Raw genomic sequence first — 14,016 nt, 5'->3', positions numbered from 1 at the left:
CCACCTGGGAGCCCCACCAGAGAGCAACTGTCAGAGGTCAACACCCTCAAAGTGTAAAAAGAATTTGGTAAGTCAGATTATGAAGTTATTTTATGGTGAGCAAGAGTTGTTGCAGTCTGAACTGAGGAAGTAAGATCTCTGCTTTGGCCATGAGACTGTCTATGGGCAACTATGAAACGCACTAGAAGCCAGCCTTGCTCCATAATTATCAACTGGTCCAATTGGGACAGCAAGAGGGCCACATATGTACAGTGTAGGGAAGTGCAACCTGCACCTCAAGAGTTGTGGGTGAGGAATCAGGAAGCATTAAGCTTCTGCATGCACAGTCTGAAGTTGATCAACATAGGCCAAGCACGTCAGCTTTTTATCAAAGAGGACTCCCAAAACTCAGGACTGCACAGGAATTCCCGAACACTGGGTATCCAAGTAGACTCCTAGATCAGAATAAACTACGATACAATGACAGAACTGCATTACTTGCAATTTTTTGGAAGAAAACTGGAGGCCACGGGAAAGAACACAACCGGAGGCACTTCAGATGGTTCCGTGGAGCTGGAATTCAGCCCAGGTTACAGATTGGGAGCTATACCATACGCAACAAATGTCCACATACAGCACAGTGGAACCACTGGTCCAATGGAGATCACTAGCCCATTTAAGGCAATAAGAAGGAGTAACACTCAGACCATAGCACTGAGTGATGCTGTTCTCTTCATACCATGGGGAGCTGAGAAGCCCACCAACTTGAAACAATGGGAAAAAAGCCTGATGTATAAAAATCAATAGTAACCCTTATAGCCCCAATCATGGAAGGAAAGTGAATACGATGGTGCCAAGTGGTGTCTCATGTAAGTGATAAAAACTGCAATGAAATGGTATTTACAAAAAGCCTGCTGGATTGCTGTTTCAAACCTAACCAGATGGTGACTTGTGGATTGCCCTCCTGGAAACCACACTGATAATGAGGCCAGAAGGACCTGTGAACCTAGCATAATTGTTGGGCTACCTTCCTTTCAATTAGTTTGCAGAACACATTGGTGAGGCTAATCGGTTGACAGCTATTAGCGGATTTTAAGTTTTTGCCTTGTTTAAAGATAGCAATGACAACATTGTCCCTCCATTGTGAAGGGAAAGGATCTTCTAGCCAAAGAAGTTGAAGACCCTCAGTGGACGAGTTTGAGTTGCATTAGATGCCCAGTCATACGATTTTGAATTTAATAAGGGGGTGGGACAGTAAAGTGTGTCGCTAAATGAGTTTAAAGCCTGACACAGTCTCCTATCATTGAAATGTTCATTACGTAGTTCAGGTATTGGAGGACGGGGGGAGTAAAGAATAGGGAGATGTCTCCAACTTGTCTTGTGTGTTCAAATGGAAAGGAAAGAAGAGGATGTCAATGCTACTGCAAAGATGAGCAGTAAAATGTTTAGCAAGAACTCACATCACACATTGGTACAAAAAGACCCCTACCCCAATCCTAAAAGAAGCAGCAGAATCTAGAACAGCTGTTAATCATTAGCAGTCCTGCAGGTTATGGAATTTGGTCACACCTTGGATGAAGAAGCACATGTTCCTGAGGAAGAGATGTAGCACCCCTGCATTCCATCTTATTGAATTTAATTAGGTAGCAATCTTGTGCAAAAAATCACTTGAAAGTCTTGAGTGTGGTATGTGGAGGATGTTGTTTGAGACATTGCAGGGCTCTTCAATTGTCCTAAATAGCCGTTTAGTATCTGGTCCACTATGATACTGACCACAGATGGAGGCAGCCTGTAAAACTGGGGATAGCAGCTCCAGAATGTCATGTGATTGTGTCACAAATGTCTCTGAGAACCTCGTCAATAAATCTGGCATAATGGGGTTAAAGACGACAGCATACATATACAGCTGCCAGTTGGCCATTCCGAGATTAACACAGTAACAAGGAACAGGTCTACTGGAATGACTACTGTGTAGCAACCACTGTTATGAATTGGAGGAATGGATCATAATATCACTTACCGAGAAGGTGCCATGGGTGACACTTTAGCATATAAGGTATCATCATTGAGGTGACACAGATCAAAATCAAAAATAAGTTGCTCAATCAGAAATTCTCTACCAGAGGATGTATACCCCAGAGGGTATGGTAAGCTTTGGAATTGCAAAGCAGCACTAAGGTGGGGGGCAGCTGTCGAATTAAAGTGGCCATCCCAAGGTACACAGGTGCCTGCCTGAGGATAAATAAACGTTACACATCAAATAGTGATTACCAAGACAGTTTGCACTCTCACTACTCTGCATTCAAATGTGGTATACATGGGAAACAATTCTATGACAACATTGTCAACCAATGTACAGACCCTTCCAGATGCTGTTCAGGGTCATGTCAGTTCTGACAGAAGGTGTGGTACTCTCCAAAAGTTGGGGAATGGTCATCTGCAAAATTTGTTTTCTTTGAGAGTATGAGCGGTCTAAGGCGCTGCAGTCCTGGACTGTGCAGCTGGTCCCGGCGGAGGTCCAAGTTCCCCCTCGGGCATGGGTGTGTGTGTTTGTCCTTAGGATAATTTAGGTTAAGTAGTGTGTAAGCTTAGGGACTGATTACCTTAGCAGTTAAGTCCCATAAGATTTAACACACACACACACACACACACACACACACACACACACACACACACACACACACACACACACACACGTGAGAGTATGATAAATAGTGGAACAGAATGACATTAGTTGCTGTAGATCTGGCAGGTGACTGTAATATCCAAAGATTTCTTCATTTTCTCATTAACTACTTTACAGAGATAGGACTCTCGTGAAAACGTATCTGCCCTTCCACTATGGGGTTGGAGCTGAAGAGGAGTGGTCAGCACTTGAATTCTCACTCCATCATTCCTTCAGATCACATCAGTGGTCTGTGGATTTTCATGGAGAGGGTACACTCAGTGAAGTCATGTGATACTTCTCCAGCTGGGTGCAAAAAAATCAGGGTTCTCAAGATGGTATTGCACAAACTATTAAAGGAGATGACCTGTCTCTCCCATGGGTTAACCGACTTCCAGAACCATCAGGGGCTGACATTAAGGGAAAGGAGTGAGTAAATAATTTACATACTGCTAATTTCCTGGCCACAGTAACGGCCAAAGTCAATGGCATTAGGCCAGGGTATAAACTTTTTATTTTTTCAAGCTTCAAAATATGAGACACCACTGATGACGTTAAGTTCCTGGGATTTAAATTCCTTAATTAGGGGATCAGCACTTCAGGGATTGGGGAGGGCAACTGTCTCTGCAACCGACACAGAAGGATAATTACTCACACAATGAGTTTTCATCAAGCAGCCGACCAGTCTCCACAAACTGGATTGTTCGTACAATGGGAAGATGTATGGCCCAAGGGTTGAAATTTAAAGCACCATATTGGGGATGGGAAATGTATCTGCACATCAAAATGGTATCGCAAGAGTTTGACTCAGTAGGGAAGCAAAGTCTCCCCCAAAAATGAGGGAGAATATTCCGGTGTCAACCTTGTCGTCTGGCAGGCCTGTATGTACACAACAGTGGACCCCACACTTATTCAGTTTTTCCAATTGATTCCTGACCACAGTGCAGTGCTAATCCCCAGTGAAACACTAAGCCTTGTACCACTTCAAACACTAATGGGGTGTTACAGTAACAGGTATGTCACACTCACTTTTTTTTTTTTTTTTTTTTTTTTTTAACAGAGTAACACTCAGGACTGGGTAGGATTCGCTGTGTTAATTAAGACCAAACCATTTCATAACTTACTCAGGGAAGAGATCTCTCAACATACATATTCAATATTCTGAACAAAGAACATGACTTAGTAGCTAAAAAGGACCCTCCATCAGTCCAGCTGCAAGCCAGGAACTGATAAGAGTAAGTGTATACAGTTTGCTTTCCATCCACGACAAACCTAAGGAAGGTAAGTTCTGTAATAATTTGCAATGAAGTATTCAGTTCTGTCTGAAGACACTGCTGGACTCTCATGGCAACTGACTGACAGCTAGGTCTTTTCAATGTGCAAGACACCCACCTTGATGCCACCTAATCCAATCAAGGGCTCTCCCCACAGACACCACTTAGCCAGAGTAATGGCCACATGGTTTGATGACCACTGCCTGGAGTCCCAATGCCCCCTAACTCCTCATCACACACGGGTACACAGAGGTAACAGACCAGGAATCAATAGTGAATTCCCTAAATAGTCAGGAAGGCTACAACCATATGGGTACCTGACTAGTCTCCACCACAGAATGGCTAAAATGCTGATGTTTCACAAACAAGTTAGGCTGTCAACGGGGAATCTGTTCTACAGACCAATTCTGAGTAAACAGAGTCAGAGAGTAGACTGCAGCACAGGAAATGAAATACTGTAGTTGTTCGGGATCCTGTTTTCACCACATACATACTCATAAAAGGGTTGTGAGCCCTCTAGGAGGGCAGAATGTTTTCTAATCGATGAAAAATAGTCGTTTCACTTCCCAAATGTTGATAAAGTTTTGAACTTAACACTTTATTTTCTAAATTGCATTTCCACTGAAGATTAGGCTTGCGGTTACAGCAAAATACTGTTCTCTTTTGGGTGTGCAGTATGTTGTAATCCGGGGCCTCCCCTCAAACCTCTGCACAAACAAATTTGATACTTGTTAAGTTCTATTTGTGCACCATCATATCATCACTGTCGATTTTATAACCACCTAGCTCCAATAGGAATGGCGATATGAGTAAAAACATTTTTACGCTCCTGCTTTATAGGCTGCCTACATGACAGGGAGTAGCATCAGCCTGGTTCACTGACCTGTTGTGCAGGGGCTACATTTGCAGATGGGCATGGCTGGAGGAAGATTCAGAAGGCCGGAGGAGATGATTGGTAGAGATAAGGAGGCAGGAGGGAGAGGATGATATGAATTGGGATGGGGGTGGGGGGTAGGAAGATGTGGTCAGAGAGACAGGACTGAGGAGTTAAACGGGAGGGGGGGGGGCGGGGGAGGTGACCAAAGAGATGAGGTGTGCACAACATATCTGAATGCATATGCAGCCAAAGTCATGGGGAGAAGGCTAGTACAAAATAAAACAATACAAAAGGCATTCACAACCAAGACTTACCTGCTCACGCCTGCTGAGCATTGGATGCACAAATTTGCGGTATAGTATACTGGATCCCTTAGTGGCAGGTGAGAGCAGCCACAGAACCAACAGGATCTTGATCTCATAATAAAATGGAAACCTGAGGAACAAAGATATGTTTGTTCAAAAGTTAATTACTGTGGCAACAATCACTACAATGGAATCATACGCTTACCAGAAACTCAGGAAGACGTCAGTGAAAGTTTCGGCACAGCTGAACAGGGCAAATACAATCCAGTACATCATCCACTTAACCTAGAGAAGTAGATGGAGATTATTAGCACGATTAAATGAGAACGTAAATAATCTAAACAACAAACAATGATAATAGTCAATGAAAAATGAAGACAAAATTCATAACAGATTAAGTTCACATAATATATTGCATTTATCATTAAAATTAAATCTGTTTGTTTCATCAGAATATTAGATGGCTGAAAAAACAAGCCAGCTTCTTTTATGTGTAAGAGTTTTGAAAACAAAAATTTTCTTTGTACCACCAAGCATGGGGATAAAGACATTTAATATACATAATATGGGGAACCACCATGTTAGTAAAAGCTGAAGACAAAACTGAAGCACTTTATTATGTATATCTGAACATAGGAGTACAAGAATGTGAGCAGTTATTGAAGAATAAATTTATTATAGCCGTAACAGTGTACAGACTCAAATTTATGAGACATCTAAATTCATTTTTTACTTATGCTATGCCAGACAAGACTAAAGAGTAACCAGTTTGTGGGCATTTTAAACAGGTACGCTAAAATATTATGACACAAAAAAGTTGGAAAAAATAACTCTGGTGCTACAATACCCTTCTCCACGGCAGCAGGTGGATTTAATGATACCATTTTTGTAGACAATGCCCATGGTGAAAAAATTTAGATTGTACTCAACTGCTAATACTATGCCTGGCTCTGGTGAACACTTTGCGAAAACGAAGCACCCCAAAAACCACAAAAGTCTGAGAAATTCTCATGCAAAAAAAAGAGAGATTTTTGGATGGTGCTAAGAATCACATACAAGGTATAGAACAGGAAAAGGCATGTAAGGAAACAGATGCTAATGCATTTCTCAACAAATTTATCAATATTCCAAACAGCTTTCCTACACCAATGTTCTAAATTTCGGTATAAAAAGTAAAAGATTGGAAAGGTTAAAAATATATCATAAATGAGACAGGGAAATTTATAAAACTGCCATAAAGCAAATTCTAAATTTCTGGCATTCAACAATTATTGCAATATACCAAGGAAATCTGCCTGCCATGAAATAAATTAACAATTCTAATAAAATAATTGGAATAAACAGAGAGGACAACCAGAGCCACTGCAACAGAATCACTAAAATGAATGATTTACAAATTTAACTTTTTTAACAGTCATTTTCCAAATGTTGCAGAAAAACTATGGTCTGATAGATGAAGAAGCAAGTGGTATATTCAAAAGTTATTCAACCAAAATTTAAGCTGCTAGGCATGGCACAGACATTCTTTTCCAAAATTAACAGAAATGTTATAATTCTCAAAAGAAAAAGGTCACATGGTGTGATGGAATTTCAAAGCAAGTTCTGAAGAGATGCTCTGGCTTACTAAGTTAAGCACATACGTAATACTTCATTAGCACAGATGCCACTATTGAACATCATGTCAGTGAGTGAACTGGATGATACTTATTGCAAAGTATACTGCCTCTTCCTGTGGATATTCGAGAAGTAATACCGTAAAGACTAGTATCACAAGTAAAAAGAAACTTTTGGCTAATACATTATACTGGGTTCCTGACGGGTAGCTTATCTAGGTATACCATTTTATACATTTAATCATCAAATATTACTACTGTTTAACAACAAAGTATTATCAATCATTAATATTTGTGATCTATTCGAAGCACTGATAAATTCTATCATGGTGGTCTTTCATAAATGACTAAATTTTGTGATGAACACATAATAACTGATCTGATCCATACTTTTGATGCTATCTCAGAAATTCTATGTATCTTCCCCCTTAGGTGGATGAGTGGGTAGTTGCAGTGTGCGGGGGGTGGGGTGGGGTGGGGTGGGGAGACAGCAGTCTTCAGTTACCACCAATGTCCGGGAAGACATATCTGCTCCATAATCAACCTGAGGACACACACTCGCACCCTTAATATGAGTGTCTCATGTACCTCGACACACTTGGAAGAGGACAAATCTTTTCGCAGTGAATCACATCCTCATCAATGATGGAAAAGGCAGCAACGGAGATTCTCAATAATGGTGCAATGCCAGGGTGAAAACATTAGGAAAGGCATTCACACTAAGTTCCATCAACCACACAAAGCACTTACACAAAAAGCCCTGAAGTTTATTATATTTGTAAATAAAAATGCTAAAAATTAATCCCTATATTTTATCTTAGTGTTAGGAAACCTTTCTGGTTTATCTTAGATACAATCGCCAAAATTACATGCATTTTTATTTTATTTGCTGATCGCTGTGTGTAGAATATTGCAAAACAATGACTTATGTTGCAAAGGCAATACAACAAAATATCTCTCATGTTCGGTAATATCAGAGTAATCACTAGATAACAAAAAGTAGTACAATTTAAACAATGCAGTGGAGACAAAGGTTAATGCTTAGGAAAAATCATTACTCCAGTCCCACCATCTTATAGTTTTGGACCATCCATATTCATTGCTATATGAATAACTTTCCATTTAACAAACACCAGACATAGCTTGTACTTTTTATCAATAGGTGTTACAAAGCTGTCTTGAGCATCCACAACTTAGTATACATCTATTAAAAAAGTAAAAATCAAGTTTGCTAGAGCAAATAAGATCATACCTCTACTTGGACCTGTGAATAATGAAAACAAATTTATGAAACTCACTGAAACATTACTAAAACTCATTTTTAAAAAACTCTTGACAGGTTACATAACCTACTTCACCCTACCTCGACTAAATTAATATGGCTTAAATTCCATTGCTTGTAAAACACACACACACACACACACACACACACACACACACACACACACACACACACACACACACACCTATGTTGCTTGATGGCAATTGTGGAAAATGCACTGTACAATTGCTTGTTCCTAATGATGCCAACTGTACAAATGTCACACCGAAAGGACCTGCCATTAGGTGTCAAGCAGCACATTGTGAGCCTCAGTACAGACGCTGGAAATGAAAAGTTTAATAAATCTCTGTTGCCAGTCTTGACACACTTACAGGCAGTCGGAAACCAAGACAGCCAAATAAGAGGACTTCACAGATTTTTAGGCTATACAACTATCTGCAGACCATTCACTAGATAATAGCATAAACTGCAGCAGACAGGAGCAGTCAGTACTCCATCTCTAGCTGTTTAATTACTTGAAAAATTTTGGTACTTTTAGGCATTGGTGAAGTAAGCAATATAATCTCTCCTACACTGCAGGTTGTTTCAGGAGGAATGGTAAACATTGTAAGTAGTGGTGATACAGACTAATACGAATACAACATTGCACAGAAGGTACCACATTTTTATCGGTTATAGAGGTACAGTTGTTAGTGCAATGTCAACAAATGTTCACAGACGGTGTTATGTGGAAGAAAATGGTTAAGTTCAAAGTTTATTTTCATAAATACCAACTCTGACTTCAATGCATTTTCAAATTCTCTTGATAACACCATGTGTAGCTCTCCTGAGGTCATCTTTCTGTTCTTTAATCTCTTGGGTTTACATTTTCTTTGTAGAGTTCATCTTGAAACATTCCCACAGACAAGTATCTAAATAAGCAAGGTCCAGGGACATTTATGGCCAAGAAATGTGACCATTTCTACACATTTATATTCTGTGGAATGTTATATGAAGATGACCTGTCACATGACAGATGCTCCTGGATGCTAGAAAGACTAGGTAATGGGATCCTGTAGGACAAACAGTAATCCAACAGGCCGAATCAACTGACTGCCGGTCATACCACATCACGCAGTTACAGCAAAGTTTTCTTGAAACTGTGTGTCCACAAAGGCAAGAGCATTTCCATCGGGTAACTGATGTGTTTTACAGGTTTAACTGATACCGTCACAAGTGAAGCTGTCTTCTTTTGTAAACAATATTAGTAGGTTTACTTGACAATTTGCAAGTATCCACTAAATACCAATCATCTACCTTCCTCTCCTCCTTGAAGATGTTGAACCCTCTATAAATGATAAGGATAGAGGTCTTGCGTATGTAATGTCAGTTACATTCTTGTATGTGGGAAACCAACACAGTGAAATTCAGTGCTTGCTTGTTGAAGGACTACATTGTATGAGCTGAATTATGACTTACTTTATCCATACACTGTTCATTTGCACATTTAAGTGAAACATGAATGTTTGGCACTGCACCAGTCTCTCAGTCCAGTGAAAACATTAGTAAACACACTTTAATCTGATACTCAGTAGCTAGAAAATTGCCAACAACATCATCTGCAGGCAGCTGCAGCATTTCTATCACAAATCCCACACACAAATACCATGCTGACACACACAGCATTTGTAAATATATGGGCATGATTAAAGAAATACAGCAAAACTGGTTAACAAATTGCAATCACAGTAGAAAAATTCAACTATGTAAACTCAAACAACTTCAAAACAAAAATAAGTCAGTAAACAATCTAAGAGTAACACATGGAATGAAAACTGCTGTCTGTAACCAGCTGTATCTCTGTAACCAATAAAAACTGGATAGGCCTACACATTATATGGGATGTTTTATCATTTATTTACTATTCCTCCTGAAGCACCCTATAAAAAATCTCTCAAACCTCTCTGAATCATGAATGGTGTCCCTCATTCTAAGGACAAAATCCCATCTTACCAGTGCAGTCCTCCAGCATTCTACATGTCAACTGCAGCTGAGGAACAATGGATTGGATTAGATTGAACTGATGAGGTTAAAGCAGGCTAACTATGAAGTCATCAGTCCCTTCCCATCCTATAAACGTTAAGTCGGGAAGAGTCCTCAGAAAGGAATGACAAGAATTGCAACTGAGAATCAATAAATCCAAGAGACAGAAGCAAGCAGAACTGAGAAAGAGGTAAGAGGGTTATAAGATGGGTGAGATGCTGTGCCCACAAAGCAATTTTAGGACCCGAAACATATTAGGTAATGGATGACACACCCTCTGCATTTGATCAGCATTTCCTTACCCTCATTACTGACCAGGTGATAAAAACTCAGGACAGAATGACGACATTGAGGCAGTAAACAGATGTGTAAAAGTTGGAAGGGCAGGAGGCAGGCCAAACCACCGGGGAAGGGCAGCCATGGGCCCCCTGGGTCGAAGCAGGTGACGAGACCAATGTGGCCTACCTCAGAGAGAGAAGCAGAGTCCACATTCAAAGGTACAACATAAAACCAGATTAGCCACTTATGCATAGCCTGTCAGGAAGTTTAAGGTTCTGCTGTAAGACAAACAAATTGGAACAATCAAGTAAAATGTGAGCCACCATCAGATTGATGCCACCAAAATGAGGTGGATCTTCACATCACAGGATGTGGCTGTGGGTAAGCCAACTGTGGCAAAAGCAAAGCCAACAATGGTTGACTGCCTGTGAGTAGAAGGAATAGGAGAATGTCACAAGGCTGTGATACTCTTTATTACTCGCAGTTTGTCCACAGGAACCAGGGCACATCAATCCAGGGACATCAATCCATATTCCAGGCCAATAACTGACACAGTCAAACAAATGCCTGTTTCCAATACCCCCATCTCCAGAGTCGGCTTCCTGGTAGCCAACTTTGCCAACCGGTCAGTATGTACTTTCCCTGGGATTCCAACACGATCTGGAGTCCATTAACAGATTACCAACCATCCAGCTTGATGGCGGTCATAAAGAAGATCCTGGACAGTCGGAACAAATGGATGTCGTGGGTAGAAATGATCAACAGGCTGAAGACTACTCAGAAAGTCACTGCTGATTAAGAATGTCTCACCGGTTCAAGAATGAACATGGCTCAGGGTTTGGAATGAAAGGGACTAAACTGCAAGGTCATCAGTCCCTTCACATATTAAATGTCAAACAGGACTAGCCGTCAAAAGGAGGCGGCAAAAGGCAAACCCTACAAATAAAGGATAAAGAGAACAAAAAGGTGGAAAGGTTAGAGCCCAGGTAAAGACCACCTAGCAAGGGCCTCCAAGGGATCCCAGGAGGGGCAGGGGGTGGGGCAGGTGGAGGGAGGGTGATGGAGCTGGACAAGGGTGCCCCCACCAACCCCATAGACACTCAATGACACCAAAAAGCCCTACCTTACAGAGATGAATGGAAACAACCTTCACAGTCAAAACTTAACACCAGATCAGCCAAGTTGCCATTGTCTGCTAGCACCAGAGGTAGTGTGTCAGGAAGATTAAGATGCTTCCTCAAAGCAGCCAAATTAGGGCAGTCTATGAGTAAGTGGGCTACTGGCATGCGGGCTCTACATTGGCAGTGAGGGTGATCCTCATGTGTGAGAACCTGGCCATCATTCAGCGAACTGTGGCCAATGTGGAGTCTACAGAGGACAGTGGATTTCCTGCAAGGAACATGCAAGGCAGACTGCCATGTGGTTGTGGTCTCCTTAATGGTCCATTTTTTTGGGGAGATCAGGGCAGACCAATCTGAGTACCACACTTCCAGGAATTGATGACGTATAAACAAGCAAATGTCCAATTATGGGACTGCCATTTCCAGACTCGGCATCCTGCTGGCCAGCCCATCAGCTCATTCATTTCCCAAAATTCTAACAAGACTGGGGTCCAAACGTAAACGATTGGCTGCCCAGCTTGATGAAGGTCAGAGACAAGGGCCTGGACAGCTGTAACCAGTGGATGAGGAAAGTAACACTGGTCTATAGCCTGAAGGCTGCTAAAGGAGTCACTACAGATTAGAATATTCCTGCCAGTGCAAGAACAAACATAGCTAAGGACTAATGTAATGCCCATCAATTCAGCAGTGAAGACATTGCAGCCATTTGGCAGAAAGTGGAGTTCACAGCATCATGTGTGTGTGTATGCAAAGCCTGTTCATTCGTTAATTGTTGAGCGATCAGTGAATATCACTTCCAAACCCAGGTACTTCTCAGGAACAGCCAAGAATAGGCGGCAAAAAATTGTGGGATCAATGGAACTTCTGGGACCAAAGGATACTTCGAGACAAATCCAAGGTTGGGGTAGAACTCATGAGGGCCAGATGCGATGTCTCCCTCACCAGAGGCGACAGCAGGAAGTTGCAGTTCTGAACAGCGACACTGGAGGCAGGCAGCAGCTGCAAACCCAGTTCTGGGTCACTGCTGTGGAAGTTGCATCTCTCTTCCAGGGAAAATTACATGGTAGTTGGGATGTTCAGGGAAGCTATGAACATGTATAGCATAATTCAGAAGCTATTGTTAGTGCCTGATAGGTAATGGAGGGACTCCAGCCTAGGCTAGTAGGCTGTTAACAGGGCTAGTTTGGAAGGCTCCTGTTACAAGTGAGACCCCAAAATGATTAATGGGGTCCAGTATCTGCAATGCTGTAGGTGATGCAGAACCATAGACAAGACTCCCCAGTTAAGAAAGCAATGAATCAGGGTTTTATAGAGCCACAGAAGGCTAGAATGATCTGTACCTCAAGTAATGTCACTGAGGCAGCGAAATCTATTGAGATGTCGCCACCACATGATCCTCTAGGTAAAGCTCTGGGTGTGGGTGGGCAGTATGACAGCAACAGAAGTGCACGACATAGGTCTTCGCGGCTGAAACCTGAAAGCCATGAGTGAGAGCCCAATTGTGCCTTTCGTATGGCGCCCTGTAAGTGACGCTCAATAACAACCAAACAGGAGGTGCAATAATAAAAGCACAAATGGTTGTCATATAAGAAGGGTGATATCGAAGATCCCGCAGCTGCCACCATAAAGAGGGGGACACCCAGTACAGACCGCTGCAGGACCCCATTCTCTTGGACATGGGGGTATTTAGTAAACCACTCGCCTGAAACTGGAACATACAGTGCGACAGGAAGTTCTTGACAAAAACCGGGAGTGGACTCCAGAGACCCCACTCACGTAATGTAGTAATGATGTGATGACACCATGTCGTGTCATGAGCCTCCTGTACATCGAAAAAGACAGTGATGAGGTGGTGACAACATACAAAGGCCATCCCAATGGTGAACTACAGGTGAACAAAATTGTAAGCAGCGCAGCGGCCTTTGTGAAAACCGCCCTGAAGGGCAACAAAAAGGGCCCTAGACTCAAGGAGCCAACACAGCCGTCTGCTCACCATTGAGCAATTTACAGAGAATGTTGGTAAGGCTGATTGGTCGATAACTGTCCATCTCAAGGGGGTTCTTTCCCAGTTTCCGTACTAGAAATAATTTACTTTCTCGCCAATGAGATGGGTACTCCCCCTCTTTCCAGATCCAATCAAAAAGGGCAAGGATGTGACGCTGACAACCCATTGAGGGATTTTTCAGAATTTGATTGTGGATGTGGTCTGGCCCTGGGGCCCTATCAAGGCAATGGGCAAGGGCACTGGAGAGTTGCCATTCACTGAATGTAGCATTGCACGGCTTGCGGAGTATGGATGTAGATGTAGGTAAGTACATTCACTCCTCCCACTGTTTTATGAGCCGAAAGGCAGGGTGGTAGTTAAACAAAGATGTGCAAGCATAATGTTCAGCAAATGCTTGGTGACAGCTTCTGGATCAGTATAAACGGCACCATCTAAGGAAATACTTCATCACCTGCAGGGGACTGGAAGCCATAGAGTTGTCTGATCTTTAGTTATGTGACCTAACGGTGGAAACGTACTGTTCCCAGGATTCTTTCATTTTTTTTGTTTTTTTTTTTTAGGTAAGCAAACAGGGGCACAGAGCCCTTTAAAGGC

At 42.0% G+C, this 14,016-nt stretch overlaps 1 protein-coding gene across 6 annotated transcripts in view; it reads right to left on the bottom strand.

The window, feature by feature from the left end:
• The window catches only part of LOC124619921 (uncharacterized protein T19C3.4), a 284,127-nt gene that overhangs the window by 126,080 nt on the left and 144,031 nt on the right, over positions 1-14,016 (bottom strand). For all 6 annotated transcript variants that reach the window (XM_047146561.1, XM_047146562.1, XM_047146559.1 and 3 more), the window contains 2 exons: positions 5,306-5,385; positions 5,110-5,230 (listed from right to left, as the gene is read on the bottom strand). In XM_047146561.1, the coding sequence (XP_047002517.1) occupies positions 5,110-5,230; positions 5,306-5,385 (201 nt within the window). The remainder of the gene's footprint in view (positions 1-5,109; positions 5,231-5,305; positions 5,386-14,016) is intronic.

This window comes from Schistocerca americana, chromosome 6, assembly GCF_021461395.2.
Source record: "Schistocerca americana isolate TAMUIC-IGC-003095 chromosome 6, iqSchAmer2.1, whole genome shotgun sequence".
NCBI lineage: Eukaryota > Metazoa > Arthropoda > Insecta > Orthoptera > Acrididae > Schistocerca > Schistocerca americana.
The sequence above is the reverse complement of the archived record's forward strand: the minus strand, read 5'-3'. Positions and strand labels throughout refer to the sequence as shown.